Below are 26,649 nucleotides of genomic sequence, written 5' to 3' on the forward strand. Positions count from 1 at the left end.
TTTGCAGTTTGAGGCTCCCAGCTGTCTGGGGGTGAGCTGCTGGCTCCTTGCTGGAAAAGTTTGGGGCACGAGCTGTTGCTGGAACTTGGCAGAGCTGTTGAACCAACGGGCAGGGTGTGCAGCCCTGACTGGGAGAGGGCTGCCACCACCCCCTGTGCTTGCAGGACGCTGGCGGTGACCCTGACTGGGGAGAGCCTGCCTGCATGAGGCTGTAACACCAGCGAGCAGGGAAGTGGATGACACCTTTGATGACAGGACATGGAGATCCCAGAACTGGTCCACCCAGGGCTCGCCGGCAGCTGGGCCCGGCACCGCTGCTGTGCCAGCTGGTGTGTGTGAGCCCAGGTGTCTCTGTCATCTTAATCCACAAATCAAATAATCAACTGCCGGTTGATTAGGAATTTGCAGTCTTCTCATCCAGTTAAATCTAGGCATAAATTGAGGGAGGCTGAGGGCTTTAATGCTGGGGCTGCTGGCACGGGTGCTGCCGGTGGGGACTGGAGGATGGGGGGAGCTTTGTGAGAGTTTCTGTCAGCAGCAATGTCGTTTGAAGGGAGCTGTGCTGGGTCAGGCTAAAGGTGGCTTTAGAACAAAGGAAATGATGAGAGAAGTGGTTACTTTGGGTTCAGATTATTTCCCCTGAGCGGTTTGTAAAATGGCCGCAGGTGCCAGGAGGGGGTAGGAGGGCAAGGCCAAGGGGGGATGCATGGAGCTGCTGATCTGCTGGACACCATGCTGGGAGAGTGAATCTTCCTCTTGTCCTTCCAGGAGGGCAGCTGTGACATTCTCTGTGCTTGCCAGATCTTGATTGTGCTTTGTGATGAGCAGCAGAGGTGGGAGGGCATGTGTGAAGCAAAGCAAAGCACAGCACAGCCTCCATTCCCAGAGGTTCCTTGAGCACTTGTTGGCCTGTCCTGAGCACAACTTGTTTAACATTTGGTTTAAGTTTTGGTCTAAAAAAAGGTTGATAAAGTAATTTTGAAGTATGCTGGCAAGCCTGTAATTTGCGAATAGGGACGTGGCTTCTCATTTCCCTGTCCAATACATTTATAAGTAACAAAAGGAAATTGCAAGTTGAATTGCAGAGCTCCCTGACACAAGATAATGTAAAGAGCTTAGGAGGATTCAGAGGATTATTACACATCTGTAGAAATAATATGATCACAGTTCTACCAGGATACCAGTTTGCTAGAGGGAGCAACCCTCCGGGTTTGTTATATTAACCAGCCTCTCACTGAGTGGGCTTGGAAGAGCTTTCCCTGTGTGCAGGTTACGCCTGAGGGCTGTGATCACATCATCCCACTGCATCTGCAGCTGGTGTGAGGCAAACACCCTATGGAACGGACCGTGGGCACTCTGCATGGTGTGGGGCCTCTGTGCCTGTCCCTGGAGTAGCTGTCTCTTCTGCTTTCTGCTCTCATGTGCGATGTGTTTTGCTGAATTGACACTCGGGTGACTTCTGGAGAGAGGAGATAAGTGTGAAACTCTGGTGTTTATTTAGCGGAAATCCTGGTGATTAGTGGTGCAAACTGTTTATACCTATAAAAAGTCTTTCTCTTAGGGCTGGGAAACCAGCTGCTGGCAGCATGGGGCAGTCCTGGGTGAGCTCTGCAATTCCTTCCCTCTGTTTCCAGCATCGTGGGGGGCTGGAACCCAGGTAGAAACGAGCTCTGGGTGCAGTCAGCGGCAGGGCTGCGCGCCACACAGGCTGTGTATCCCCACCAACAGCTGAGCAAACTTATGAAATCACAATTGAGGATGATTATATTGGTTCTGAGGATTAGCACAGCAGGTAGCTGTGTTGGCACAGGGCAGGGTTTGGGCTGAAGGATAAATACACATTCCTTTTATTACTGCAGCTAATAGGAATCTGCCAGACTTTGAAGCATAGAAAAGCCTCACTGGCCACCTGTGAGCTAATCACATGGATTTGCCTCATTCTGTATTTCAGCTCACTTGGAGCCTGTAATCTAATTTCCAAACAGAGATGAGAAGAGTGAACAATTAATTTTCTACTTTACATGGCTGTGCTGGTAAACTTTTAATCCTTTTAGAATTTACAGTTCCTTGCAACATGGAGGCAACACCACACAGTCCTGCGTGTAAGGCTTGAGTCTTTGCAGCAGTTGCTGGATAATACTTAGCCTCAGTGAGGCACAACATGAATCAAAATAAATTTTAGGAACATAGGACATTTTTCAAATGGTGTTTGGAAGAATGCACAGGCTAATGATTTTAGTTTTTGTAGAAAATCCGTGCGTTTTGGACTTCCAAAATATCTTACAGCAGTGTTGTCTTCAGCATCAGGCTTTGCACCCCAATGTTGGTGTCTTCTCTGCAAGTAAGACACAGTCATCTCAGTCTTGTATTCTACCAGCTAATTAACCATATCATAATTAGAGTGGAAGCATGTATGGGGCAGATTTGGCTTTAATCTGTCCTTCATTGGTCACCATTTATTTTGAGACAGTATATTTAGATTTTTCAGCTGGGTACTGAGCTGACATTAAGCTGGGGGTGCTTCCATCTTCTAAAAGCCTGATTTTCGTATATGGTGGCTTGTTTTTTTGATGTGTTTATGTGATTGCTCCTCAGACAGTTTATCTGTCATAAAGAAAACACCACTGACTGCTGTGCAGCTATTTTCATTAAGGACAGATCAATCAGTGAGTGTATCATGAAGGTGAGCACTGTTGCTCCTGATGTGCAAAGGCCCTTTCACACCAATTCAGTGTCTTTTTAGTGATCTGTGTGCAAAGTGCAGAGATTACCCAAATCTGTGGGAAGAAACATTTTGGTTATAGCTTCCTTGAAGACAACATGTGCCTCGGTAACTTACGGTACAGGTAGTTCACAAGTACCTTCACGCTGTCTTTGCACCTTCACTCAGATTTTCCTTTCATGTTGGTTATAAAAACCTGCAGAGTCCCAAATTCCATTTTCTACAAACTACCATAGCTAGTGTTCACTGAAATGTTAGTCAATCTTTTAGCAAAATGATACGAACAAGGATGAGCACTGCCAGGCCTTTGTTCCACATTACAATCTGATCATCCAGAGCAGTTAAGGAAAAGACTTTCCTGATTGCATGGAGATAACCAGTTGGCTTGGCAAGTTGCAGGTTGTTATTCCTCCAGGTCTGTTGGAGGGCAGGCACTGTGCTTGATGAGTCAATAGTCCTATCAAAAATCCTATTTCTCAGAGTCCTTCTATATGCACTTAAAGGAAAAAAAACACCCCAATGTCATGGATAAATTCAGTGAGAGTAGCTCAACCAGTTTGTGTAAAACATCCAACCTTTTATGGAGCATTTAGGATATAATGGACTCTGCTGTACCAAAATTTACTCTTCCTGGAGTCACCAGCTGCCTTGAGTTCTGTGAAACCAGAGCTGGTTGGTGGCAGGCCTTTCTGATTGCAGCTGACATCTAGATTGACAGGCACAAAACAGCATCTCTCCGAGACCTGCCAGGCTCCCGTCATCTCCCCACTTCCATGTCTGGACATTAATTTGACTTAGGCAAATAGTCAGATTTCATTTAATTTGTTTATGTAGTTCTGGTGGCTGGAGGGGGCTGCAGTCCCACTCATGGCCTTTTAGTTCAAGTAGGTGGAACAAACCAGTCCATGTTCAGTAGATGGAAAGAGCTGACTGGGAGAGCTGTGGTGGAGAAAACGAGATGCCAAGGCAAAACAAACCTTTTAGAGTAATTATGTAGGCCTCTTACTGAGGTAGAGAAGACATAATGAGATTTTTGGATCAGAAAAGGCTGATGCTCCTTTACAAATGACTGTAATAAAAAGCTAGAGACTTTTAAATTTTTGAAATCTCATACAGGCTTAAGTGAAGTGTCACAGTCCTGTTTGTAAAATGCTGTATAATTATGTAAGAACAAAACTGGTACATGCTGAAGAGCTACTGACATTATCATGCCTTTTTTCTCAATTTTATATTCTTTTCTGTTTTAATTTCAATAAAATATTTCAAGTCCTTTACCACAAGAAGAATTTGATGCAGAGTCACATTTACCTACAAAGAAAACTTCTAATAACTACGATATCAAAGCATTTAAACCCAAAATGGAGTGGTAGGTTTTCAGCTGAGTTACAGCAACATATTTAAAAACCTATTTGGTATTTTGGCCTTTTTCCCCACCTTTTAAAATAAAACAAAGTCATTGGATGTGTTTTATCTCAATCCAAGAAATTCAGACATTATTAAAAAAAGATAATTGGTGCATTTAATGAGATCCTCCATTGACCAGGAACATTGAATTTAATGTCTGCTTTTATTGATATGACCCAGGCCAGAAGAATTCTGCCTGGCCAGTACTGCATTAGAGCAGACAGTTGGATAATGTCCATCTTTTTCTCTGCAGCCTTGGAAACACGAGCAAAACAGTGCCAAGTGTGAGTGTCCTGTAAAGCAGCACTGGTGGCTGCAGTTGCCATGTGTAAGCTCAGCAAAGTTTTCCTGGAGACACTAATGAGCTAAAATATTTGTAATTAAAAGTGGCTATTGTCATGGTCATGCTGAGCTTCATCTTAGTGTTAGCAAGAGGGGCGTTGGAGTTTTTAAGCTCTTTGCTTTTATTGCCATCCTGCCTTTAAAAGCAGAATAGCAAATTCCTGGCTCTAAAGAATGAATTCCCAAAGGAACCAGCTGTGTGTGGCTGCTGGGTTATGGCTGTGACACCTCTCAAGGGGAACACAGGTGTTATTTTTCTGTATAAACACATCACACAGATCTCGTTTGCCCTTCAGCTGAACTGCCACCCTAAATTCGATCAGTGTTCATAAGGTGGTAGTTTTCAAGCTGCCTTTGAGAGGTGGTTTTGTGGAAGCTGGTTCAAGTAACCCTGTCAGGTGGGAGCAGGAGGAGCCGACGTCGTCAGCGTTTCAGGGAGCCCTGCGGGGACCTGGCCAGGGCAGTAAGGAAGGAGGGTGGTAGAGAAACCCAGTGTGTTTTTCTCCCCTTGCCCTGTGTTGGGGTTAGCCTTGTGCTAAGGTTTTCCAGTCCCTATTGATAATTGGAGAAAATTACAAGCTGTGCAGTGTTGGGCTATTTTTTTTCCAGCTGGTTACTGTCCAGCACTGTCACCTCATTTACTCTTGGCGCATTGGAAGTGCTCTCATCAGGCTTCTGCTCTGCCCACGGGGCAGGTCACTGGGTGTTGTGTGAGAGCTGAAGGAGGAGAGGGGAAAAACACCTCTTGAAGCCAAACCAAAGTGGTGTTGGACTTGACAGACCTTTGCAAGTCCCAGCTCCTCTCTGGGAACCAGAGGGCTGTGCATCATGTCTTGGCCTGACTCACCAGGGCTTTGGTCTTTGCAGTGTGTGCTGGAGCTGAGCTTGTTTGGTTTCATGGTCTGGGGACAGGTTTGAGGATAGGAACAGTAGCCTGTCCTGTCCTCCCAGCACCAGCCAAGCAGATGCATGCACCAGCAGCTTGCCTGGTATGAGACAGCAACTAAACATGTGCTTGAGGAGCACTCAGAGGGCTCACAGCAGGAGATCCAGTCTAGGGAGACTTCACAAGAGGGACATTGTCTCACTGAGCTGGTTTAATTCCTTGGAAGTGTCAAAGTAGCAAACATTCAAACTAAATGTATAGAAGTCAACCATGGTAATTGTGGTAGCCCTATTGAAGGCCTCTGGGTCAAAATCAGAGGGGTTGTCTCCAAGGGTGACCTTACAGTAGGCATCTGTTACCGACCTGCAGACCAAGACAGTGTGACCAATGAAGTGATACTCAGGTCACTCAGGCAAGCTTTGGGTCAACAAAACCTGGTCCTCATGGGAGACTTTACCCAGACATTTGCTGGAAGAACAACACTGCAGCTCACCTGACCTCCATCAAGTTCCTGGAATGTGTAGCAGTCTGCTTCTTCACACCAATGTTGGATGAGCCAACCAGGAATGGGGCACAGCTGGACTTAATACTCAATAACCAAGAAAACCTGCTCTATGATATCTAGGGTAGTGACAGACTTGGCTGCAGTGACCACAGGATGGTAGAGTTTGGGACACTGCCGACCACCATGAAGGTTAATTCCAGGACAAAGGTTTTAGATTTTAGAAGAGCAAACTTCAGCTCGCTTGGGGCTCAGTTGGAAGGAATCCCATGGGAAGCTTCCATGGAGGGTAAAGGAGCTAGTGAGTACTGGGAATTTTTGAAGAACACCCTCCTTGATATGCAAAACTAGTTCATCCCCTCTAAAGGCAAGGGAAGCAGGTGGAGCAAGAGACTTCCTTGGCTTAACTGTGAACTTCTGGGTCTGCTGAGAACCAAATGGGAAATGTACCAGAGGTGGAAAAGTGGAACATTACTGGTTGGGAATTACAAGGGCATTGCCTGGGTATGCAGAGATGCAGTTAGGAAAGCAAAAGCTCATCTTGAGCTGACATTGACCAGAGATGTCCAAAGCTTTAAGTAAGAAACAGGAAGCAGAAACAGAGAAATAATATTGGCCCAGTATTAAACAGGAGAGGTGAACTAGTCACCAACAATGCTTAAAAGGCACAGGTCCTCAACACTTTCTTCACCTCTGACTTTACCAGTGCTGTTGGGTCCCAGGCCATAGGAACAAAAATCCAGGTTGATGCAGACACCAACCTGCCATCAGTGAAGGAAGAGTTGGTGTGTCAGTTGTTACAGGAGCTTGATGTGTACAAATCAATAGGCCTGGATGTCATCCACCCTAGGGTGCTGAGAGAGCTGCTGCTGTTGTTGCAAAGCTGCTCTGCATAATCTTTGAGAAGCCATGGAGATGGGGAGATGTCCCTGAAGACTGGAGGAAGGCTCATGTTACCCCCATCTATAAGAAGGGCTCAAAGGAGGACCCAGGTAATTACAGACCCGTTAGCCTCACTTCAGTCCCTGGGAAAGTCATGAAGCAAATCCTCCTGGGGACAGTCCCCAGTCAACTGAAGCACACAATTGGGAAAAGCCAACGTGGATTTACCAGTGACAAATCATGCTTGACAAACCTGATCCCCTTCTGTGACATAGACACATGGGCCAACAGCAGGACTGCAATGAGACAGCAGAAGAAATAACAAGGCATGTGGGAAGGGTCTCATAGGAAGACAGACTGGGACAACAGGCATTGAAAAAATGATATAGAAGATAAAAGGGGAAGCAACTGAATTTTCTAAAGGAGTGGGGGATCATGATGGTTTGGAGAGAAGTCTTTTTTTCCCCCAGACTCACAAGAACCAAGTGGAATTAAAAGGTGAGAAATGCAAACCTTGTGGATGGAATATGTTCATATGAGTTGCTAAGAAATTTATTGCTGTGGGCAAGAACTTGCGAATACTCAGAAGAGCCTTGAGATTTATGTACATAACAAGCCCGTGGTTGTTATCACAATTCTAGAAAATCCTGGAAGAAAATCCAAGGGTATAAGCCAATGTTATCAGAGATCAGCATGAGATCTCAGTTGGACAGGCTTTTTTACATACACTGGTTGCAGGGTTTTTCCACCTGTTTTGGAAAACCCTTGTGTTGGCTGCAGTCAGTGGTGGGACACGTGGACCTCCAGCCTGGTTTAATAAGGCCTTGTCTATATTGTGAAACTAGGGGTGCTTTGCAAATATTGTGATTACAGGATTTATTGAATTCAAATGCCAAGTTGGAACAAGAAGCTCAAGCTGTTTGTGCTCAAACTTGTTTTTATTGAAGAATACCCCCCCATGACTTTGTCAGCATCGCTTCCCCGTGGGAGGTTTGCCAGCCCACCTGAGAGAAGTCCTCCTCACTGAGCCCTCAGGTGCTGGTAGCTGGCTGCTGAACACCTCAGAGATGCATATTTAATGATGTAATTTATTGCTTCCCAACCAGAAAGGTTAGGAAGCCAAGAGATTTTCCCAGTTGGAAATGAACTTCTGGCTCTGTGTGTCTCTGTGTATGCGTCCGTGTGTGTGCACAGTGAAGCAGGACTGATTCTCATGGTGTTGCTTTCTCCTGGGGTCTGTGAGGATGTTAAAATTGCTTCCATCTATTGCCTAATAAGTAAAATGTGATGATCTTTAAGACAGAGGGGTGTTTGGGCATTCTGTGCTTCACTTTCCTGTAGAAAGCTACATCGCATTCCTGTTTACTAAGAGGTGCTTTTAATCAGCTTTCATCATGTTACTCACAGTGTAGAGGATACAGGAGTTACATTTATGGTGGATGTTCTGTTTAACAGAGGGATGAAATAAGTTGTTGCATGTGAAATATTGGAGGACTCTGCATTCTCAAAGCAAGGCCAGAAGCAGCTCAGTGCCAAGAATTGTCAACACCTTGTACCATTCCACTAAGTGCATCTTTTCATTTATCTGCAACTTCAGTATTGACAATTAAACCCATTTCAACATAGCAGATAAACATTTTTAACAGAAGGCAGCAGAATCTTTTGTCCTGAATTATTTTCTTCTCTGTTTTCTAGTGAAGTACAAAGTGTGTCACAGGTCTTGCTGTTCAGTTGTACTAAATACCTGCTCTCTGTGGAATAATTGGTATCAGCAGATGACAGAGCTGCTCGTAACCATGCTTTGGAAGGCATGTTTTTAATTTGCATAATCAAATACTTTGTTAGTGTCCTTGGAAATTAGGATGAAAGCTGACTGTGTGCTAAAAAGGAAGAACTGTTTTTATCAAATTATGTGTATCTAGTACAACAGATGAATTGCTCTGGGGCCTTTACAATCCGTGTTGGCTGGTGGACCCAACAACCTCCTCCATCCTTTGCAGTGATAGTTTCTGTCATCTGCCTTTATTTATCCAAATGTTTCATTGACCAGTGTCTAATCAATATGAAATGTACAAACAGGACTTAAATCTGACTGATTCTTTCAAGCGTGCTTGTGGAAGTAAGCCTCCCAGGGCTGGTGGTCAGGGGGGTATATGCATTTTTCTGCATTCCATTGACTTCAGAAAAGTTAGGATGGTTTGTGTTGGTTGTGACAGTTTGCACCAACTGCCCACTCCTCTGTGTTAAAACGGAAGAAAACAGTTTTAGTATTTTTGAAAGGTCTTAATTCTTTTATAGAATCATAGAATTGCAGAATGGTGAAGGCTGGAAGGGGCCTTAAAGATCACCAGGTTCCAACCTCCCTGCCATGGGCAGGGACACCTCCCACCAGACCAGGCTGCACAAGCCTCATCCAACCTGGCCTTGGACACCTCCAGGGAGGGCAGCCACAACCTCCATGGGCAGCCTGTTCCAGCACCTTACTATCCCCATGGTGATGAATTTCTTCTTAATATCTAACCTAAATCTCCCCTCTTCCAGTTTAAAACCACTACCCCTTGTCCTATCACTGCCTCTCTGGTAAAACACCCCTCCCCAGCTTTCCTGGAGCCCCTTCAGGCACTGGAAGGTGCTCTAAGGTCTCCCTGGAGCCTTCTCTTCTCCAGGCTCAACACCCCAACTCTCCCAGCCTGTCTCCAGAGCAGAGCTGCTCCAGCCCTTGGATCATCTTACATTAAGAAGTTTGCAGAAAATTTTAGTAAGGCAGAGGTAATACTGTCAAGAGAGGAGTTTACCTTATTAAAGTAATAAAAGAAAATGAATGTTAATTTTAAATTAAATAATGCTATTAAAGATTTCCTTGGTAGGCTGAGTCCCAAAGATAATGCTGCAGAACACTGAAAACTCCTCTAATTTTCTTGCTTGTGCAATAAGGACTTGGAGCTTAGTCCAAAACTCTCTCAAGAGAATTGGAAAATTCAGTGTTGATTCTGAATTGCTCTTTTAAAATGCCTGCTTACTCCCAGGCCAGACATAGAGAGGCTGAATCCTAATGTGAACAGACGAAGGAGTGACAGGGTATTGTATAGTCCTCTTTCCAAATCAAACTCAGTTATTCCAGACCTGGATGTGGAAAGTTGGAGGATTTTGTATTTAGAAAAAAGGTTTGGCCACTGTAAGTTGACAGTGTCGTGCAGGGCATTGTCTAGGGAGATCTAATTCCCAAATACCATCAGGTCAGGTCAAAGATACCCAGTTCAGTTGTCCTTGGCTGCCACTCAGGACCTGGCCAAGTTGGTGGTGCCCCAGTTTTCATGGTGAAACACCCTGTACTGGCTCTTGGCATCTCCTGTGGTCTTTGGTGCACCCAAACCTGTTGAACTTCTCTGCAGGCAACAGGTGACCAGGCAAAATTAGTGTTTTCATTATTGGTGAATCTCTGGGAATTTCAAATGTGGCAAATTGCAACAGCAGCAGAACAGTTGGGCTTTGCCTTGTGGCTGTGATGTTCTCAAGTGCCCACCTCTGGTCACCCTCTAGCTCTTTTGGATCACCCAAAAGGAACAAAGGAGCAAGAACATTGAGTTTAGGTCAAATGTTACTGGTTTGGTTGTTAGGAAGAGAGTCAACAGCATTTCAGCTGAATGCTGCCCATTCCCTGTGTTCCTTATAAAAATCCATGTCTTCACATGAGTGTTGGCATGTGTGTTCTCTGTGTGTACATGTCTGTCAGATACGGGTGTAAATATAACTGCATATGTCACATGTGACATAGGCAGACACATGGGAGGGCATGTGTGTATGTGTCTGTATAAAATAGAAACTCCCAGCTCCAGAGTCTCTCCAGCTCACTTGCAGTCATTTGGTTTGCTTACAGGTCTTCCCAGTGTGGCCTTGTCTGCTCCTCTGCTGTTATTGAGCCAACCAAGTCATTATTATCACGCAGACACAGCAAACTGCCCTTGTGTTGCTGAGTCCTGCCTGTCGAGAGATCCCCACATTGTGTGTTAAGTGAAAAACAGCAGAATTTGAGATGTAGAACACATCAAAGGGCAAAGACAGGAGTGGAAGATAATGGAAGTTGCATGTCCTGTCTGTGTGGGGCAAGCTTAGCCAGTGTTTCTCCTCAGTCCTCAAAGAGCATTGAATTATGGCTTTATTCTTTTTCGGGTAAAAAGAGTGACTGCTGCTGGATGCAGTGTCAGCCCAGTGGAAAAGGGAAGCCTGTGTGGGCACAGAAGTTACATCACAATCACTGCTCTTCTGAATACTCCTGCAGTCATTTTACTTTGTCCAAAGCAGAGTATGGAGCCTGCCATCAAATGAAGTTAACTTGCTTGCTTCTTTAGCTGTTGGATGGAAATTAATTCCTATGATGTATAAACTCGGAAGCCTGGATTGTTGGATTGTCTGCTAGACCCTGGCCCAGGTTGCCCAGGGAAGCTGTGGCTGCCCCATCCCTGGCAGTGTTGAAGGGCAGGTCGGATGGGGCTTGGAGCAGCCTGGGCTGGTGGGAGGTGTCCCTGTCCATGCAGGGGGTTGGAATGAGATGATCTTTAAGGTCCCTTCCAACCCAAAGCAGTCTGTTGTTGTATGATAGTAACATGAAGCATTTTTTTTCCACTTGGTTTTTACACCAAACTAGCCAGTCAACACTCAGAAATAATGTGATGTGCAAAGACCTATTGGTAGAAAAAGAGCAATCTTGTCTGTATGACCTTGAAGTGCTGTTGATGAAGACTTGAGCCCTTCTCATGAAACATATAATTGATAGCATACATCCCTGATGTGGGATTTCAACTCCCTAAATAGAAACTGTGGGATGAAGAATTCCTTCTGATTTATCTATGATAATTACCAGCCATGCAGGTACCAGGGTAACACTGGGGTTAGAGACTCCTGGACATCTGGTCCCCTTTTGGGGTGTAGTGTAGATGAGGTAAGGGAGAGGCAGAAGCTGTGCACATGTTCAGTGTTTGACATTTGGAGTTATATTATCTTCCTAACTACAGCATCTTCTAAGCTGTGAACTCACAGGAAAGGTACTTAAGGGGCTGTGTAATGAAGATACAAGCAGCAGCAAAAGATACCCAGGAGACACTGGGATTCATGGCCCTTTTCTCCAGGAGAGGAGAAGGGACTGCATGAGGAACAAACTCCCCAACAGAGAGCTGTGCTGAATGAATGTTACACACATGAAAGACACTAAAAATACCAAATGGAAGGATTTAATGAATGCACTGAGTGAGTGGGAAGGTGTTCCCTGTAGGTTTGGAAGTCTCACCTCTGGAGGATTTTCAGACCACCTTCTGTGTAATCATCTTGTAGGGAGTTTCTAATGACAAGGTTTGTGGGGAACAGTCCATATTCTCTCCCCCCACATAAGACTAAACAAGGCTAAGCCCTCAAATCCCTAATTATTATGCCTTGCTGTCAAAAAAAACAAACTGTTCCACCTGTAAGGACTAGGATCATAGAGCCACCTATTACTGAACAAACTGTTGCTCATTTCTTTCCTGCTTGGGGACCTGTCAACACATGTGGCCATCACTGTCTAACTTTTAGTAATGTTTGATCAAACAGGATTGATCCAGAATGCAAATGAATTCTCCTTTATTTATAACCTGCAATTGAATTGCAGTGAGGTAGACTTTGGGCATACAGCAGAGTAATTCTTTTTATTCCTCTGGAGTCCTGCTCCTGCCCCCTTAGTCTTCTGATCCAAATTTGTAGAGGAGCCTCTGTGCCTGTTACAGATTGCAGCCTCCAGAAGTGATTAAAGTACATCCTCATCAAATGAGTCTGTTTACTTTCTTCCTGCCTTCTCTCTTTCCCCTTTTGCCTCCCAAAGGAGTTCTCCCCATCTTGTGTCCACCAGCTATTAAAACAACCTGAACTTCAGTTTGCCTGGCTGCTTGCCATTGCCCAGTACAGCACTTGGTAACAGGGGACTGACTTGTTTTGCTGAGATCTCTGCATAAAATTAAACCCAGGTGATGGGATGTGTCTGAGACCTCCCTGGCAGCCCCAGTGCTGTGAAGGTTGCAAACACTGGTGGGTGTGCCCAGGCTGTGGGCTGGCACATCTTTTTTTGCACTCCTTTACTTCAGGGTTTGAACGATGTAGCTGTCAACAATGTTATTTTGTTGTGCATTTAGTAATTTTACCCTTAAAATTGGCAGAAGAATGAGTGAAGTTTTCCTGTCTTAAGATTATTTAGAACTCTGAATACTTTATTAATCATAAACTTGCCCCAAGCCCCTTTATTCCTGCTGTTTTCCTTACGCTTTATGTCTGTAATTGGCAAAGGTGTATGGGCAGCTTTTCAGAGCTGCTGACTGATGCTGCCCTAAATGCTTCCCCTCCAGATGTTGCCTTTGCCAGCCAGCAGCATTCCCCCAGATTTATCCAAAGGGGTGCCAGGCATCAAATACTCATTGGCAGAACTTTTGGGGAGTGATTCAAATGGGAAATTGCTGTATAATCCCACTGAGCAAAACTCCACTGTAGGAAATGTTGAAATTGTAATAATATTCACTGTTACTAAAAAGCTGGAAGACAAAACCAAGTAATTCCACGAACAGCCAAACCTAAAAAGCTGGAGTTGCTGCTAAGATGTTTTAAGATTCAGAGCTCTTGTAATAAGGGGTGGAGCTCACCCTGGTTTCCCTGCCTCATGGGGTCAGTAAGGGAGCAATGATTGAGTAACAGTAATAGAAAATAGCAGTGCTGGGCAGGGTCTCTGCTCTACCAGGTGGTTTGTTTTGAGGAGAGTTACCAGGGAAAGGTGAGGGCCAGATGTACACACAACTCTCACGTCTTTGGAGAAGACCTATTCAGGACTAACCACGGTGCCTTCTCGTCTGCTTTGGCCATTCTTCTGATAAGCAATGTCCAAAATTAATGTTGCTGAAAGAAAAATCGAGGCCAAAAAAAAAAAAAAAAAGTTATTCCCTCTAAGCTCTTTGTTCTGTTCCGTTTGTCAACCCAAATTAGGGGTGAAGGGATGTGCCTGGAAGACGAGGGGCTCTCCAAGCAGAGGATGCTGTGGCTGGAGCCCGGCAGCCTGCAGAGCTCTCCCCTCACGCCGCAGCAGGTTGTGCTTGTGTGGCTCAGGAGATCATTTCAGTGGCTTCTTTGTGATCATTTAGGGACTGATTTTGCCAGATAAAGGCACAGATGGTATTACCTCCACTCACAATCTTATCGGCGCGGGTTTACGGCCTCAAATCTTGGGAGCCATGCGGTTAATTGGGCAAATCCGATTTTTTTTTTTTCCTAAAAATGGAGGTGACACTAGCGTGGTTGCACAGGGAAGTTGGGAGATGGATCCCTGGGAGACAAGGCCCAGGAGGGCAGGTATGGACGACCCGTCACATATTTTGCTACCGAGGCAGCAGGAAACAAAAGGCAGAGGTTGGGGATTTTGGGGGGGAGGCCTGTGGGGTTTTTTAGCACCACGGTGCTCGGCTCAGCTTTTGGGGACGTGCTTTTCTGTAAGCGGAAACCGTCTCCTTGTGATAGAAGTGTTAGGAGAAGGACTTGGGGGTTGAGGGTGCTGCTGGAAACCGGCTTTGGGTTTGGTTTGGTTTCACAATGTGAAGACGAAGCGGGGCTGCTGCGGCGTGGCCGGGGCACGGCAGCTGGGCTGGCTTTGCCTCTCACCTAACGCTGCCCATCCCTGCCTTTTCCTTCTTGCAGACAAAGAGTTCGGAGTCAGCGCGCTCCCTGAACATGCCGACCCTGGTGCGAGGGGCCCAGCCGTCCCGAAAATATCAGGACTAGAAAGGAGCCAAGAGAAGAGCCAGGAGAGCAGCAAAGACCCCATCCTTGAGCCCGGGCTGCCTCCAGACCCTTGTCCTCAGGTGACGCAGCCTCTGGCCCAGCCGGAGCCGCAGCCGGAGCTGCCCAGGCCCAGCCCCAGCCCCGCGCTCGCCCCGCGGCCCGAGGCCCCGGCCCCGCCGCCCGCGGCCCCGCAGGAGCCGGCCCGGCCACCTGCCCCGCTCCCGGCCCCGCTCCCGGCCCCGCTCCCGGCCCCGCTCCCGCGCCCGCCGTCGCCGCTGCCGCCGGCCCAGCCCAGCCTGCCCGCCCTGCCGCCGCACCCGGCCCCGCAGGGCCTCCCGCAGCCCCTCTCGGCCTACAACAGCAGCAGCTTGAGCCTCAACAGCTTAAGGTAGGAAGCCTGGGGGGTTTGGGGGGTCTTGGGGGGGTTTGGGGGGTCGGCTGGAGGAGGGGAACGGCAGCGCGGCCCGGGGGATAAACAGAGAGGCCTGCGTGCGTTTTGCCTCAATCCCTTCCCTGGAAGAAGCCAAGGTCTAGTGTTCCCGGGTTAGGTATTCTCAGGTGCTTCTTAGAGGGCGTTGTAGGCAAAACGTTACGGACCAAGGGAAGAAAATCCCGATTCCTGCAGGACGGGCTGACATCCTTCACCCTCCCATCCCTGTGACCATCTGCTGCTGAGAGCGAGCAGGTGCAGCTGCGGGTGGCCCTCCTGGCAGCCCAGCACAAACCATCGTGCACCAGTGACTTTAAAGCTTAATTTTTTCCGGTGTCGTCGTTCTCCCCTGGTCACAGAGAGATAAACCTCACTTTTTAGTAGGGGGTAACAGAGACGAGCAGAGAGACGAGACACGTTCACAGGAGCCCGTGATGTCTCTGTGAGGCAGGCACCTCAGGTTTCCCCTCCTCTAAGCTAGTGCTCTCAGCACTGGCTCATCTTTCCCCAGATCTGAGCTTTCAGCAGGCAGATGGTTTCCTTCCAGACCTGGCAAACCATCACTATGGTTGCTTCGTGGTTTAACTAAAGACTGAGAGGTGTTTTGATTCGTTTTTAACCAAGTTGGTATTGCTTGTGTTTAAAAGTCACTGCAATAGAAGCCTGTCACTACTTGAAATACTGATGAGTACAATTAAGCTCTAGGTGAATGTAGTTTAGATACTCATTAGTGGGAAATGAAACCTGAAAAAATGGCAACCAGTGTAGTCACAGATACTTATTTTGCTGACTCCTCTATATTGTGGGGGTAGAGAAGGGCATTAACTGCACAGTGATCATGCAGCCATCATTGCCTTCTCAAGTTCATTTCACATTTTCTGCAATGTTTCATCTTAGTAAGTTGTAGGGAAAAAAAAAATTAAACTGTTATTAATGCAGTGATCACTGATTTTGAGCTTCATTTGCCTGAAAACATGAATCAGAAGCAGTCATGTAGAAAGGACCTGATAATTAAGTAATGAATGCACAGGGCTGATTACTCCTTTGTGTGTCATTCCTGCGTTGCTGGAGGACAGCATGTCAGCCTCTTACAGAGAGGGAGAATGTGTCGCTGGTTTTGGTGTGGAGAGACCACAGGAAGGAAGAGATACTAGAAAAGGTACAGCAGATGGTTGGAGAAAGGAGTGTCACAGTGGTAATGCTAGAAAAGTAGAACAGTGACTTGCATTAGTAGTATAAAACTGACACTGAGCATAGCTTGGTGGGGTGGGGTGTGTGTGTGTGTGTGTTCAGAGCTTTTCTCTCCTCCATGCAACGCTTAATTGCTTCTCTTTTCATTAACAGCAGCAGCAGAAGCAGCACTCCTGCCAAGACTCAGGCCCCTCCTCCACACATCTCCCACCATCCCTCAGCCTCCCCGTTCCCCCTCTCCCTGCCCAGCCACAGCCCCCTGCACACCTTCACGCCCACCCTCCAGCCCCCCGCACACCCCCATCACCCCAATATGTTTGCCCCTCCTACGGCTCTGCCTCCTCCACCTCCATTGACGTCAGGGACACTGCAGGTTCCAGGACATCCAGCTGGTAGTACCTACTCAGGTAAGACCTCTAAGGGCCGCTGAGATGCTGAAGGGGCTGCAGCATCTACCATATGAGGAAAGGCTGAGGGAGCTGGGGCTGTTCAGTTTGGAGAAAAGGAGCCTGAGGGGGGATCTAATCAGTGCTGATCAATATCTACAGGGCACGTCAGGAGGGTGGGACCAGACTCTGCTCAGGGGTGTCCAGGGGCAGGACAAGGGGCAATGGGCACAAACAGGAGCACAGGAGGTTTAACCTGAATATGAGAAAATACTTCTTTACTGTGAGGGTAACAGAGCCCTGGGACAGGCTGCCCAGGGAGGTTGTGGAGTCTCCATCCCTGGACACATTCCAAACCTGTCTGGATGTGTTCCTGTGGGATCTGCTCTAGGGGATCCTGCTCCAGCAGGGGGTTGGACAAGATGATCTCCAGAGGTCGCTTCCAACCACAACCACTCTGTGATTCTGTGAAGACACAGACAGGTCATGGCCTGAGAATGTCTAGTGCAGCATAAGAAGACAGTTCCCTGTTTGAGTCAGAATAATTCTTTTTGGTCCATTTGATGATGGGTGTTGATTGGGTAGAGAAAGGCTGTATTCATTGCTGAATGGAGTGATACCAAAGCCAAAACGTGTAGACAGACCCAATGACTTCTGCTCTGGGAAGGAATATTGGTGGAAGACTGTGCTTTTCCCATGTGAAGTAAAGCCACACTAGGGTTCATAATGTGCTGACACCAGAATCTCTGACCCCCCTTAGTGAATGTCTCTGCTGCAGCTGTGGTCTGTGCTCAGCATTGCTTCCCTGGCTAGAGAGAAGGTCTCCAGGGCCTGGGCACACAGTGGTCCTGAGCTTGTGTACGTGCAAGAACAGGGATGAGATGCAGAGATTTTTATCAGCTGAGAAAATTGTGCTCTTTTACACTTCAACCGTGGGGAGATGTGACATGTCTGTTCCTCCTGGGTCACTGAGAGGGAACAGGGGGAAGAAAATGGAGCATTATCAGTGTTTGAGTGACGTGGTTTTGTGTCCATGCAGCAGGGTACCTGTCTTAGCAGCAGCCACTTGATGTTCACTCACTCTAGGTTATCCATGCCTCCTCACCTAGGTAGGACTTACGTCTCTGTCAGTACAAATTTAGGGAGAACCCTCAGGTTAATGCTCAGAGGAATGCTGCAGTGAAGACAGGCTTGGTGAGATGGGAAATGGAGACTTTCTTCTGTCTCTTAGGCCTTTGGGGAAGATCTGAGGGAGCTTTCTTACTCTGTACAATTTTGTGAATGACCACCAGGAAGTTCTAAATGCAGCATTGCTACCTCAGCCAGCTAGAAGTAAGTGACACAAGGCCTGGAGAAGTCCCTGAGCTCATGGGGGTTGTTTTGCTCTCTGTATTTCAGAACAAGATCTTCTGCGTCAGGAGCTCAACACGCGGTTTCTGGCCTCGCAGAGCGCGGATCGCGGGGCCTCCCTGGGCCCGCCCCCCTACCTGAGGACCGAGTTCCACCAGCACCAACACCAGCACCAGCACACACACCAGCACACACACCAGCACACCTTCACGCCTTTCCCTCACGCCATCCCACCCACTGCCATCATGCCGACGCCAGCACCGCCCATGGTGCGTACCCCAGGCAGAAATGTGAGGATAAGTAGAGCACAACTCTATTCTTTATTACACAAATTTAAGAATTTGCCAGGTTGTGGGGAAGGAGTCCTCTGCTGCCCAGGTGTGGCTGGGTAGGAGAGGATGGGCTGGTCCTTCCTCGCCCTTGTCACGTCTGCAGCAGCTTGAGGTGGCAGCGCAGGGGCTGAGGGACGAGGCTGGTGGAGCTCTTGTGCTTGGGACTTCCCAGTGCTTGGAGCTTCCCAGTGCTTGGAGCGGTGCACCCTGCTGCCTTCTCCTTTGACAAGGAGACCTGCCTCCTCAGGACCTTGTTTGACTTTGAAGAAGGAAAAATTCCCAGTTTCATTGAAAACTAACGTTCCGCGAATGTTTTCCCTCTCCGTTGGTTGTCAAATAACAGAGCAGTAGTCTTCTATTTTGCCAACAGAACTAAAGCCAGGAAATACCAAGTAACTAGTTTGTGCTTTGATCCCTTTGCAGTTTGACAAATACCCTACAAAAGTTGACCCCTTCTACCGTCACAGTGTGAGTTTTATTGCTCTGTTTAAACCTGACTTAACTGCTTTTCTGTGGTGGGTTGGGCTCACCAGGCAGCCGATGGCGCGGGTGTCCAACCGCTCCCTGATCATCCCTCCAGGATTCACCATTGCCCTTCTTGGTTGCTTGGACTTGGGAAGGCTTGCATTCATGGTGCTTGTTTCTGGTAAAGATGCAGTATCAGCTTTTCCAATCAAAAGATCCCTTGCTCGTGCACCCATTTGAAGGCAGGTTTGATGTGAGAAAGATGAGACAGAAGAGCTGACTATTCCATGGAAGCAGGAGAGAGCAGTAATTTCATCACTGTGTTTCAGTTGTGCCACAAGCGCTTTGACTGATATTTTTCCTAAGAAACTTGAAATGAAATGACAAACTATCATACAAATCCTTCAGGGATAGGTAATCTAATAGTTTTCCTAATATATCATATTTTGTTCTATAAAATCTGAAGCCTCTTCTCGTTCTTCAGATTTCAAAGGCACATCTGATCCACTGGGCTTGTTAGGTTTTGAAAGCTCTGTTTGATGACAGCAGCATGAATCCAGCTGTGCACTAGATGTGTTTATCTAAGAGCTACCAAAACTGTTTGGTGGGGTTTTTTGGTACATGAACTGATTTTTAATATTCCAGTTAACTGTAAAGCTCTTAAGGGTACAAATCTACCCATTAATTTGCTGCCGAACTTGACGGTTGGACTCGATGATCTTTAAGGTCTTTTCCAACCCAGGTAATTCTGTGATTCTGTGAAATATGGGTTGCATTTCCTTCATCATATTGGCAGAGGCAGCTATCTGGTTGAATATGACAAGAATTCCTAAACCCAATAGTGATATTTTGATGAGGGAAGGAGTACTGCATCAGCACTCAGAAATCTGCAAAGCACTTGGCTTTATGTGTTGGTTTTGCTTAGAAGTGGAACTGGGCAAAAAAAAAAACTGGTTAAGGTGATAGTGTGATGCTTTCTGCTGTACCCATTAAACACAGTTCCTGCTAACAACTCATGCCTCTGGTAGGTGTGAATAGTCCTCTTAATTCTGACACCTTGCTTGGGTGACTGTAAGTGTATGAGTGTGTTTGCAGGAGCAGAGCTCTAGGTGTGTTAGGCAAACAGTGAAGCCTGCGATAATCACTTTCACTCTAAAGGGTAATGCTGCTCATTTGCATCATTATTTGCAAAACTGCCCTCTTATTTGCTGAGCTTTACATGCATTCAAAAGAGACATGATCATCAGTGTGGAGTGTTGATTCAAGTGAGAGCACGGAACTGGGAAATAGGTAAATGAATTCTAGACAAATAAAGCACTCAGGTTGACATGTAATACAGGAAACATTGCACAAGTCTGTGTATGCTTTTCAAATTCAGTGACACAATCTCTCACAAATCTGGCAGCTACCTGCACTGCAGGTCATGGTATTGCCCCCTGTAAAGGAAGGAAAGGCTTCAGGTTGCTCTGGTAGCCAATGAGCTGTGCTGTTGAACTTGGCAGAGCTCCACCAGCAGAGGGCTGGTGCATTATGCCTCCCCTGCCTTTCCTTCAAGAAAGGTTTGTGCTTGGGAAGTGGTTGCAAAATAATTACTGTTGGGTCTGTTGGATATTGAGCAAGCTGCCACCAGAAGATCAACATGATGGCTACAAATGACATGGGGTGAATAGTCTGAACCTGCAGCAAGGCCACGCTAGCCAGGGTAGTTCAGTCATCTCTTCAGCTGTAACTAGAGATTATGTAGGTAACAGAGGACCTGCTTACTTCAGTTTCCTGAGTAGCTGCACCACCAACAAGCTTAAGTGCCTGCCCCAGAGGGCTTTTCCTGTTGTAAAAATGCTGTGAAACTGTGGCACTTCCACAGACCTTTTCCTAGTGAGAAGAGGTTCCCCCTACAGATCCACACCAAGAATTCAGATGCCTAAAAAAAAGCTAGCCATGATTTTTAGAGTTTCTAAGTGAACTTTGCATGAGAACAAGGTCTGAGTGTTAAAATCAATCTACTTTAGAACAGCTCACACGGAAGCTGAGATTTAGAGATTTAGACCAGTTTTCTTTCTTGGCATCTTTGATTTTACAATAATTTCATTTTTGGGAGGCCCTCACTGTAGCACAGGGAGGCATTGCTTTTATTTACATCTAATACTGAGTCTAGATAAGTGTGACATTGCACTTGGCCCCAGGAAGGCTGTGGGTACTACATTGTTCCCTGAAGAAAGTTGAAGGGGGGAAAATGTTGCTCAAAATAGAAGGAGAAAAAGAAACACAACACAACCCAGTCTGTGATTCTATGGTGACTATGAAAGATGCACTTAGGAAGCTGGAGCAACTTAACTGATACAAAGAGATCCTGGAGATACAATATTTACATTTTATTACTAATTCTGACCTTGAGGAAAGGTCACATTTAATTAACTTACCAGTTGTTATAAAACTCTAAGGAAAGGATTCCTTATTATTAGTCATAGCCAATAGAATATTAAGTATTGTGTCTCTTTCCGTCGCTTGGAATTAGTCCATTACACACAGAATTAAATGCAGAAGACACTGGAGGATTTAAAACACATTTTACTCATTAAAAGTTATTGTAAATGAGGACTTGTGTCTCATAATGATTTCTCAAATGTTTAGTATCAGCTAATCTAAAAACGCACTGAATGGAGCAGGTCCAAATTAAATAGAACTAAAACCAACAATGGAAATGTGTTATGAAAGGAGACTTGTTTCCATGCTTTTAACCCAGAAAATCTTTTGATACCTCTAAAATACTGCAGTATTTTCTCAGCTTTCAGTAAATATAACATGAATAGATGACCTTGCAAGATAAGCTAGTGGAAGGAAAACCAATTAAGGAAATCCATACAATATGCTTGGCATAAACAAATTCATGAAACCCTGTGATACTGATTTACTCTGGGGTGTGATTGTCTCAATGTTTGCCCACTCTGCATGTCCAGTCTTTTGCTTTGCCCAGTCCTGCTTCTGTTCAATTGGCCATTAACTCATTTATTTTGATCTTAAAAGTAGCATACAGCAGATTCATCTTTTATCAGTTGTGGTCAGAGGTGAATGTTTATCAGCCAGATAAACCCCTTTAGGTTTTTGGGTAGCAGTACCATCAGAGTTAGCAGCTATCCCATTAGACCCTGAGGCTTCACAGGGAGAACATATTTGGAGAGTGATGCTTTGAACCCCAGACTCCTACCAGACAGCACTTTGGTGTGTAATCTCTGCATTTTCCATGGAATTGGGCATGTTAACTCTCTGAAAGCATGAGTAAAAGATTGGCAGCCAGACCACAGAGATAAGCTTTGGATGTTGTAGTTTACCTGCTGGTTTCCCTTGTACTTGTCTGCATTAGCACAGAGCAGCTTTTTCTTTTGGTTTCTCCAAATTCCCTTAGAACAGATACTTGGGGATCAGGGAGGTCTGTGGAGATGTGCAATTTTTTATGCTTAGTAGTCTCTCCTTATAAAGCCATACCTTGAGTTTTTGGGGTGGTTCTGCTCTACCATTTTGTTTACTCATAGATTGGTTTGGGTTGGAAGAGACCTTAAAGATGATCTAGTTCCAACCCCCCTGCATGGGCAGGGACACCTCCCACTAGAGTATTATTTAAATAATATTTTTTAACAGATCAGATTGTCTTCTCTGTTCATACTAGAGATGGCAGGATATCCTCTCAGACAGGCTAATGAAGTAAGAATTGTGCATATTTTCCCCATTTCCTAGAGATACTATTAAATTCCTAAGGGACTAATGGAGTTGGTATGATATAGTGTCCTAGAGCTCATGAGGTGTTTTTTCCTCTCAATTGGTAGATTTTTGAGACTTATTTGGCTCAGTATTCTGCCTTTTCTGTTGAAATGGCTTGCAAACTGAAACCTTTTAAAACCTCTATCCAATTGAAAAATGAATAATTGAAAATGAAGTCTCTCTTTCACTATGAAGGCCTAATCCAGGGAACAGGTTGCTGGCTTTCTGATTTTGGAACTGCTTTTAAGCTCTAAACTTCATGACATTTGTGAACATTTCATTGACTGCTTTAACTAACATTGTTGCAATGAGATCACTTCTTCAAGGCTTCTCAGTTTTCTCCATGTACCATTGTCCCAGTATTATGCAGGAATGCTTCCTCTGTCTTGTTCAGCTTCCTGTCTTCATGTTGACCTGCACATGGACTTATGTTCCCCTGTCTTTTTGTTACAGCTGTTTCACTCCTATCCTCCAGCTGTATCAGGTATTCCACCCATGATTCCTCCAACTGGTCCCTTTGGCTCACTACAAGGAGCCTTCCAACCCAAGGTAAGAAAGGAATTATTTGTCTGTCACTACTCAGCTACCCTGGTTCTGTAAGCCAGGTTAGGTTGAGGTTTAGAGCAGCAGAGATCTGAGTTACAGCCTCATTCCACAGAGGACAATTGGCTTTTTGCAAATGTACTACAAAGAAAAGTTATTTCCCATTACGTGCAGCTATATCCACATACATATTTTTTTTTAATTATATATAATGGCATAGTTAACTTTAGAAGTAGTATAGTTGGTTCTCAGATAGTATACATTAATGTAAGGTCATGGAACAATCAAGATTTTAAGAAACCATGATCATTATTGTTTACTCGTTTCCATAATGGTCTCGTAGCTCCACCACAAAGCATTTCACTAATCTGTTTCTCCTCTCATTTCTGACAGCTTGGATAGATAAATGGGACGGGCTGGGGTTTTTTTCCTTCTGTTTTCATGAAGTCACTCCTGATTTATAAGTGGGAGGAAATCATATTCTGTAGTCTTTGCAACTAAAGACTGAAATCAGGACTGAAATTTCTGCAGCGAAGACACCTTCTTGCTTAAATTGGCCAATCCACTGTAATGACTGAATATGTAAATTGCAGTTCATTAGTGGAATTCTTCATATGTATGGTAATGAGGCTGTTAACAACTCTGTTACTTAATTGTTAGTTACACTGTAGCTGATTTCTTTTTTCCTTCATTTTAACATAGGGAGATGCTCTAAATGTAGGGGGAGGCGTTTTTGGTGCGTTGGGTTTTTTTTCACAAATATGCCTTTTGTTATATTAGCTGAATATTTACATTCAAATCGTGGGAATAGCTTGCATTTTTTTTTTTCAACCAGGTCTTGCATTTTCCAGATATCTGTCTGGTAACATTTCATTGGGGATGGAGATGAGACCCTGGTAGAGTGACAGATGAGTGGTGCTGACAGTCACTTAGCAGTTCTAGCCAGTTCCAGTGCATTCTTGATAAGCAGCAGAGCTCAAGCTTGGTCCTCCAGACACTGTTTGAGACCCCCAGTCAGGGTTGCTAGTCAGGTTTTCAACAGTGGAAAGATTTTCACTGTTCCCTCTCATGTTTTGGATTACTTCAGGTAATGGGGAGTTGGTGCACAGTGACAATTTGAAAATTGATATTATGTATATTAATACGTGGATTATCATGCTTATCCATTGCTTAGGCAAAGTTAATGATCAAGAGGTGTGATTTTTCACTTTCTGCTTCTTTTATGAATTGTTTCACTCATTAACACTGTCTTTCCTTGTGATATTTCTAGACTTCCAATCCTATTGATGTTGCAGCCAGACCTGGAACTGTCCCACATACCCTTCTACAAAAAGATCCACGGGTCTGTAGGAAATGTTACCTTTTTTTCCAAGTAAAGCTGTTCCTATTTAAAACCTTGAATGCTAGAGCTGCCATATTCAGTATGTCGGAATGAGCATCCTAAAACTAAAGTTTAGTCTGAAGTCAATGAGAACTAGAGATGCTGTGTGAGAACAGTATCTGAAGGGGCTACAGGAAAGCTGAGGAGGGACTTTTTATAGGGGCTTGTAGCAAGAGGACCAAGGGGTAATGGATTGAAACTGGAAGAGGGGAGATTTAGCTTAGACATTAGGAGGAAATTCTTTAGTGTGAGGGTGGTGAGACCCTGGAAGAAGCTGCCCAGGGAAGCTGTGGCTGCCCCATCCCTGGCAGTGTTGAAGGGCAGGTTGGATGGGGCTTGGAGCAGCCTGGTCTGGTGGGAGGTGTCCCTGCCTGTGCAGGGGGGTTGGATCTAGATGACCTATATGGTCCCTCCAACCCAAACCATTCCATCATTCTATGAAGAGTTTAAATCCTGATGCCTTACTTGTGTTCATCATGAGCAAAGCAAACAGACCCTCTGCAGCAGAAGAGTTTGCAGTCACCAGGCAGCCTCACAGGCCCAGCTGCAAAGGCATAAAAGTCCCATTCAATGTAGAAATGTACAAACCTCTTCAGGATTTATGTTTATACTCTGTAATTGTTTTTAATCTGGGTAATGACAGTTATTCCCTGGGTTCCTGTACCATTGATTGCAGCAGTGAAATACGGATGCACTTTATTGATCACTTGGCGCCTCCGGGTTGCTGAGTGCTGGCGTGGGAGCAGCAGTCGTTGTCCCAGGTCTTTGCCTCTGAGCCTCTTCCTGTTCTCTCCAAATGCTTATGGCTTGTTTGTTGGTTTAAATTCACATCATCATGCAGTCCTGTTGTTAGCAGAACGCTCTGACCAAAAAAAAAATGGGGAGCTCTCTTGGAAAATCCACTCAACTTTTATGTATATCAGAGCTAATTTTTTTGGAGGGCGGTTGTGCCAAGTTCCAGTACTTTGGTTTGCACTGAATTGGTGCTGTTGTTGAGCTTTGTACCTAAAGGAACCATGTTTTTTCTTTTCTGTTTATTCCATCTAGTTGCAGAGCCTCCCATCATTAAGTCATTTGGTTTTATGCTCCTTTCAGTTGGTAGTGCAGGTTCGATTATTTCAGCATGATGTGTTGTGCCATCACTCAGTCTGCAGGGCACCTCTTGCACCTATAAATCTCCTTTAATGTTGCATCTCAAAGAAGAAAATCCAGAACAAATGAGAAATACTCAAGAAATTGAGTTCATTTTCCAGCGTTAATTGATGAAGTGGGAGCAAAAAAGGAGAACAAGAAAATAATCTACCCAGGCCACAAAATTGGTCTAAAATTGGTTTTTCATACAGCTGCTGCTTGCCAGCATCTGTTCTGGTGTGAGACACATCTAAGGCAGAGCCCATGTGTGACAGAGAGGATGTGAGCAGACAGGCAGTAATGGCTGAGCATGGCTGGTTTGTGGGGGCACATCTGAACCACCATTCCAGCCTTTCCAACCCAATTTGTGGGATCAAGCCTGGGAAAAAGTGGCCCTGTCCACTAACCAACCTTCTCGTGAGCCGAGCAACTTTGAAAGATGAGAACAGAAGTTTGCCCAAAGGATAGATCTGTGTTTTCCTTCCGAGCTGTTAACCAGCCATTTTTGTAGCATTAAATCAACAAATTACTGATGGTGCCAGAGGACAGAATGCTCTGTGTGAGGCTTGTTCAGTTGCTTCTTAGCACTTGGGTACAACAGCCATGGGGGGAGGGAGAGCAGCTCCAATACGGAGGCTCAGGACTAATTATTATCCAAAAGGGCTTCATTTGAAAGTAAAATTATAACATTTTAATTTCATCTCTTAATGAAGCAATACAAATTTGTTAATTATAGCAATTGTTTGAGTGACAGGCATGTAACCAAGCTGTCATTTCTTCTTCACAGTTGACAGATCCGTTCAGGCCCATGTTGAGGGTAAGAAATCTTCTTCTGATACAGTTTGTCAAGCTCGTCTCGGTCCCCACCAGGTTACAGCAGCAGGCTAATTAGAAAGCAAAAAGTGGTTCAGCTTGGGTGTTTTACACTGGGTTTGCTGAGCAGGGTGGTCACTCCTTTGGGTGTGTGTCTTGTGGGCACCCAAGGAAAATCCACAGTTTCAAACTGGGGAGTTTACTGTCCTGCTCATGCAACCCCCCAGCATGAATACTAGAGGTTTCATGTGGATCATCCTCCTGTTGTGCTGGCTGAGTGTCATGTCACTGCAGACTGGAGAATGTTGCTTTTTATTATTTAGTGTATTTTCAGTGTTACTCAGTATG

The 26,649-nt window shown here is 45.4% G+C and overlaps 1 protein-coding gene across 5 annotated transcripts in view; it reads left to right on the forward strand.

Annotated features, from left to right (window-relative positions):
- The window catches only part of AUTS2 (activator of transcription and developmental regulator AUTS2), a 769,537-nt gene that overhangs the window by 725,988 nt on the left and 16,900 nt on the right, over positions 1–26,649 (forward strand). For 3 of the 5 annotated variants that reach the window (XM_051636183.1, XM_051636186.1, XM_051636187.1), the window contains 7 exons: positions 14,440–14,911; positions 16,298–16,551; positions 17,929–18,170; positions 18,636–18,680; positions 22,887–22,982; positions 24,247–24,318; positions 26,276–26,305. In XM_051636183.1, the coding sequence (XP_051492143.1) occupies positions 14,440–14,911; positions 16,298–16,551; positions 17,929–18,170; positions 18,636–18,680; positions 22,887–22,982; positions 24,247–24,318; positions 26,276–26,305 (1,211 nt within the window). The remainder of the gene's footprint in view (positions 1–14,439; positions 14,912–16,297; positions 16,552–17,928; positions 18,171–18,635; positions 18,681–22,886; positions 22,983–24,246; positions 24,319–26,275; positions 26,306–26,649) is intronic. The other 2 variants (XM_051636184.1, XM_051636185.1) reach the window with 2 other exon arrangements.

This window comes from Apus apus, chromosome 18, assembly GCF_020740795.1.
Source record: "Apus apus isolate bApuApu2 chromosome 18, bApuApu2.pri.cur, whole genome shotgun sequence".
Taxonomy (NCBI): domain Eukaryota; kingdom Metazoa; phylum Chordata; class Aves; order Apodiformes; family Apodidae; genus Apus; species Apus apus.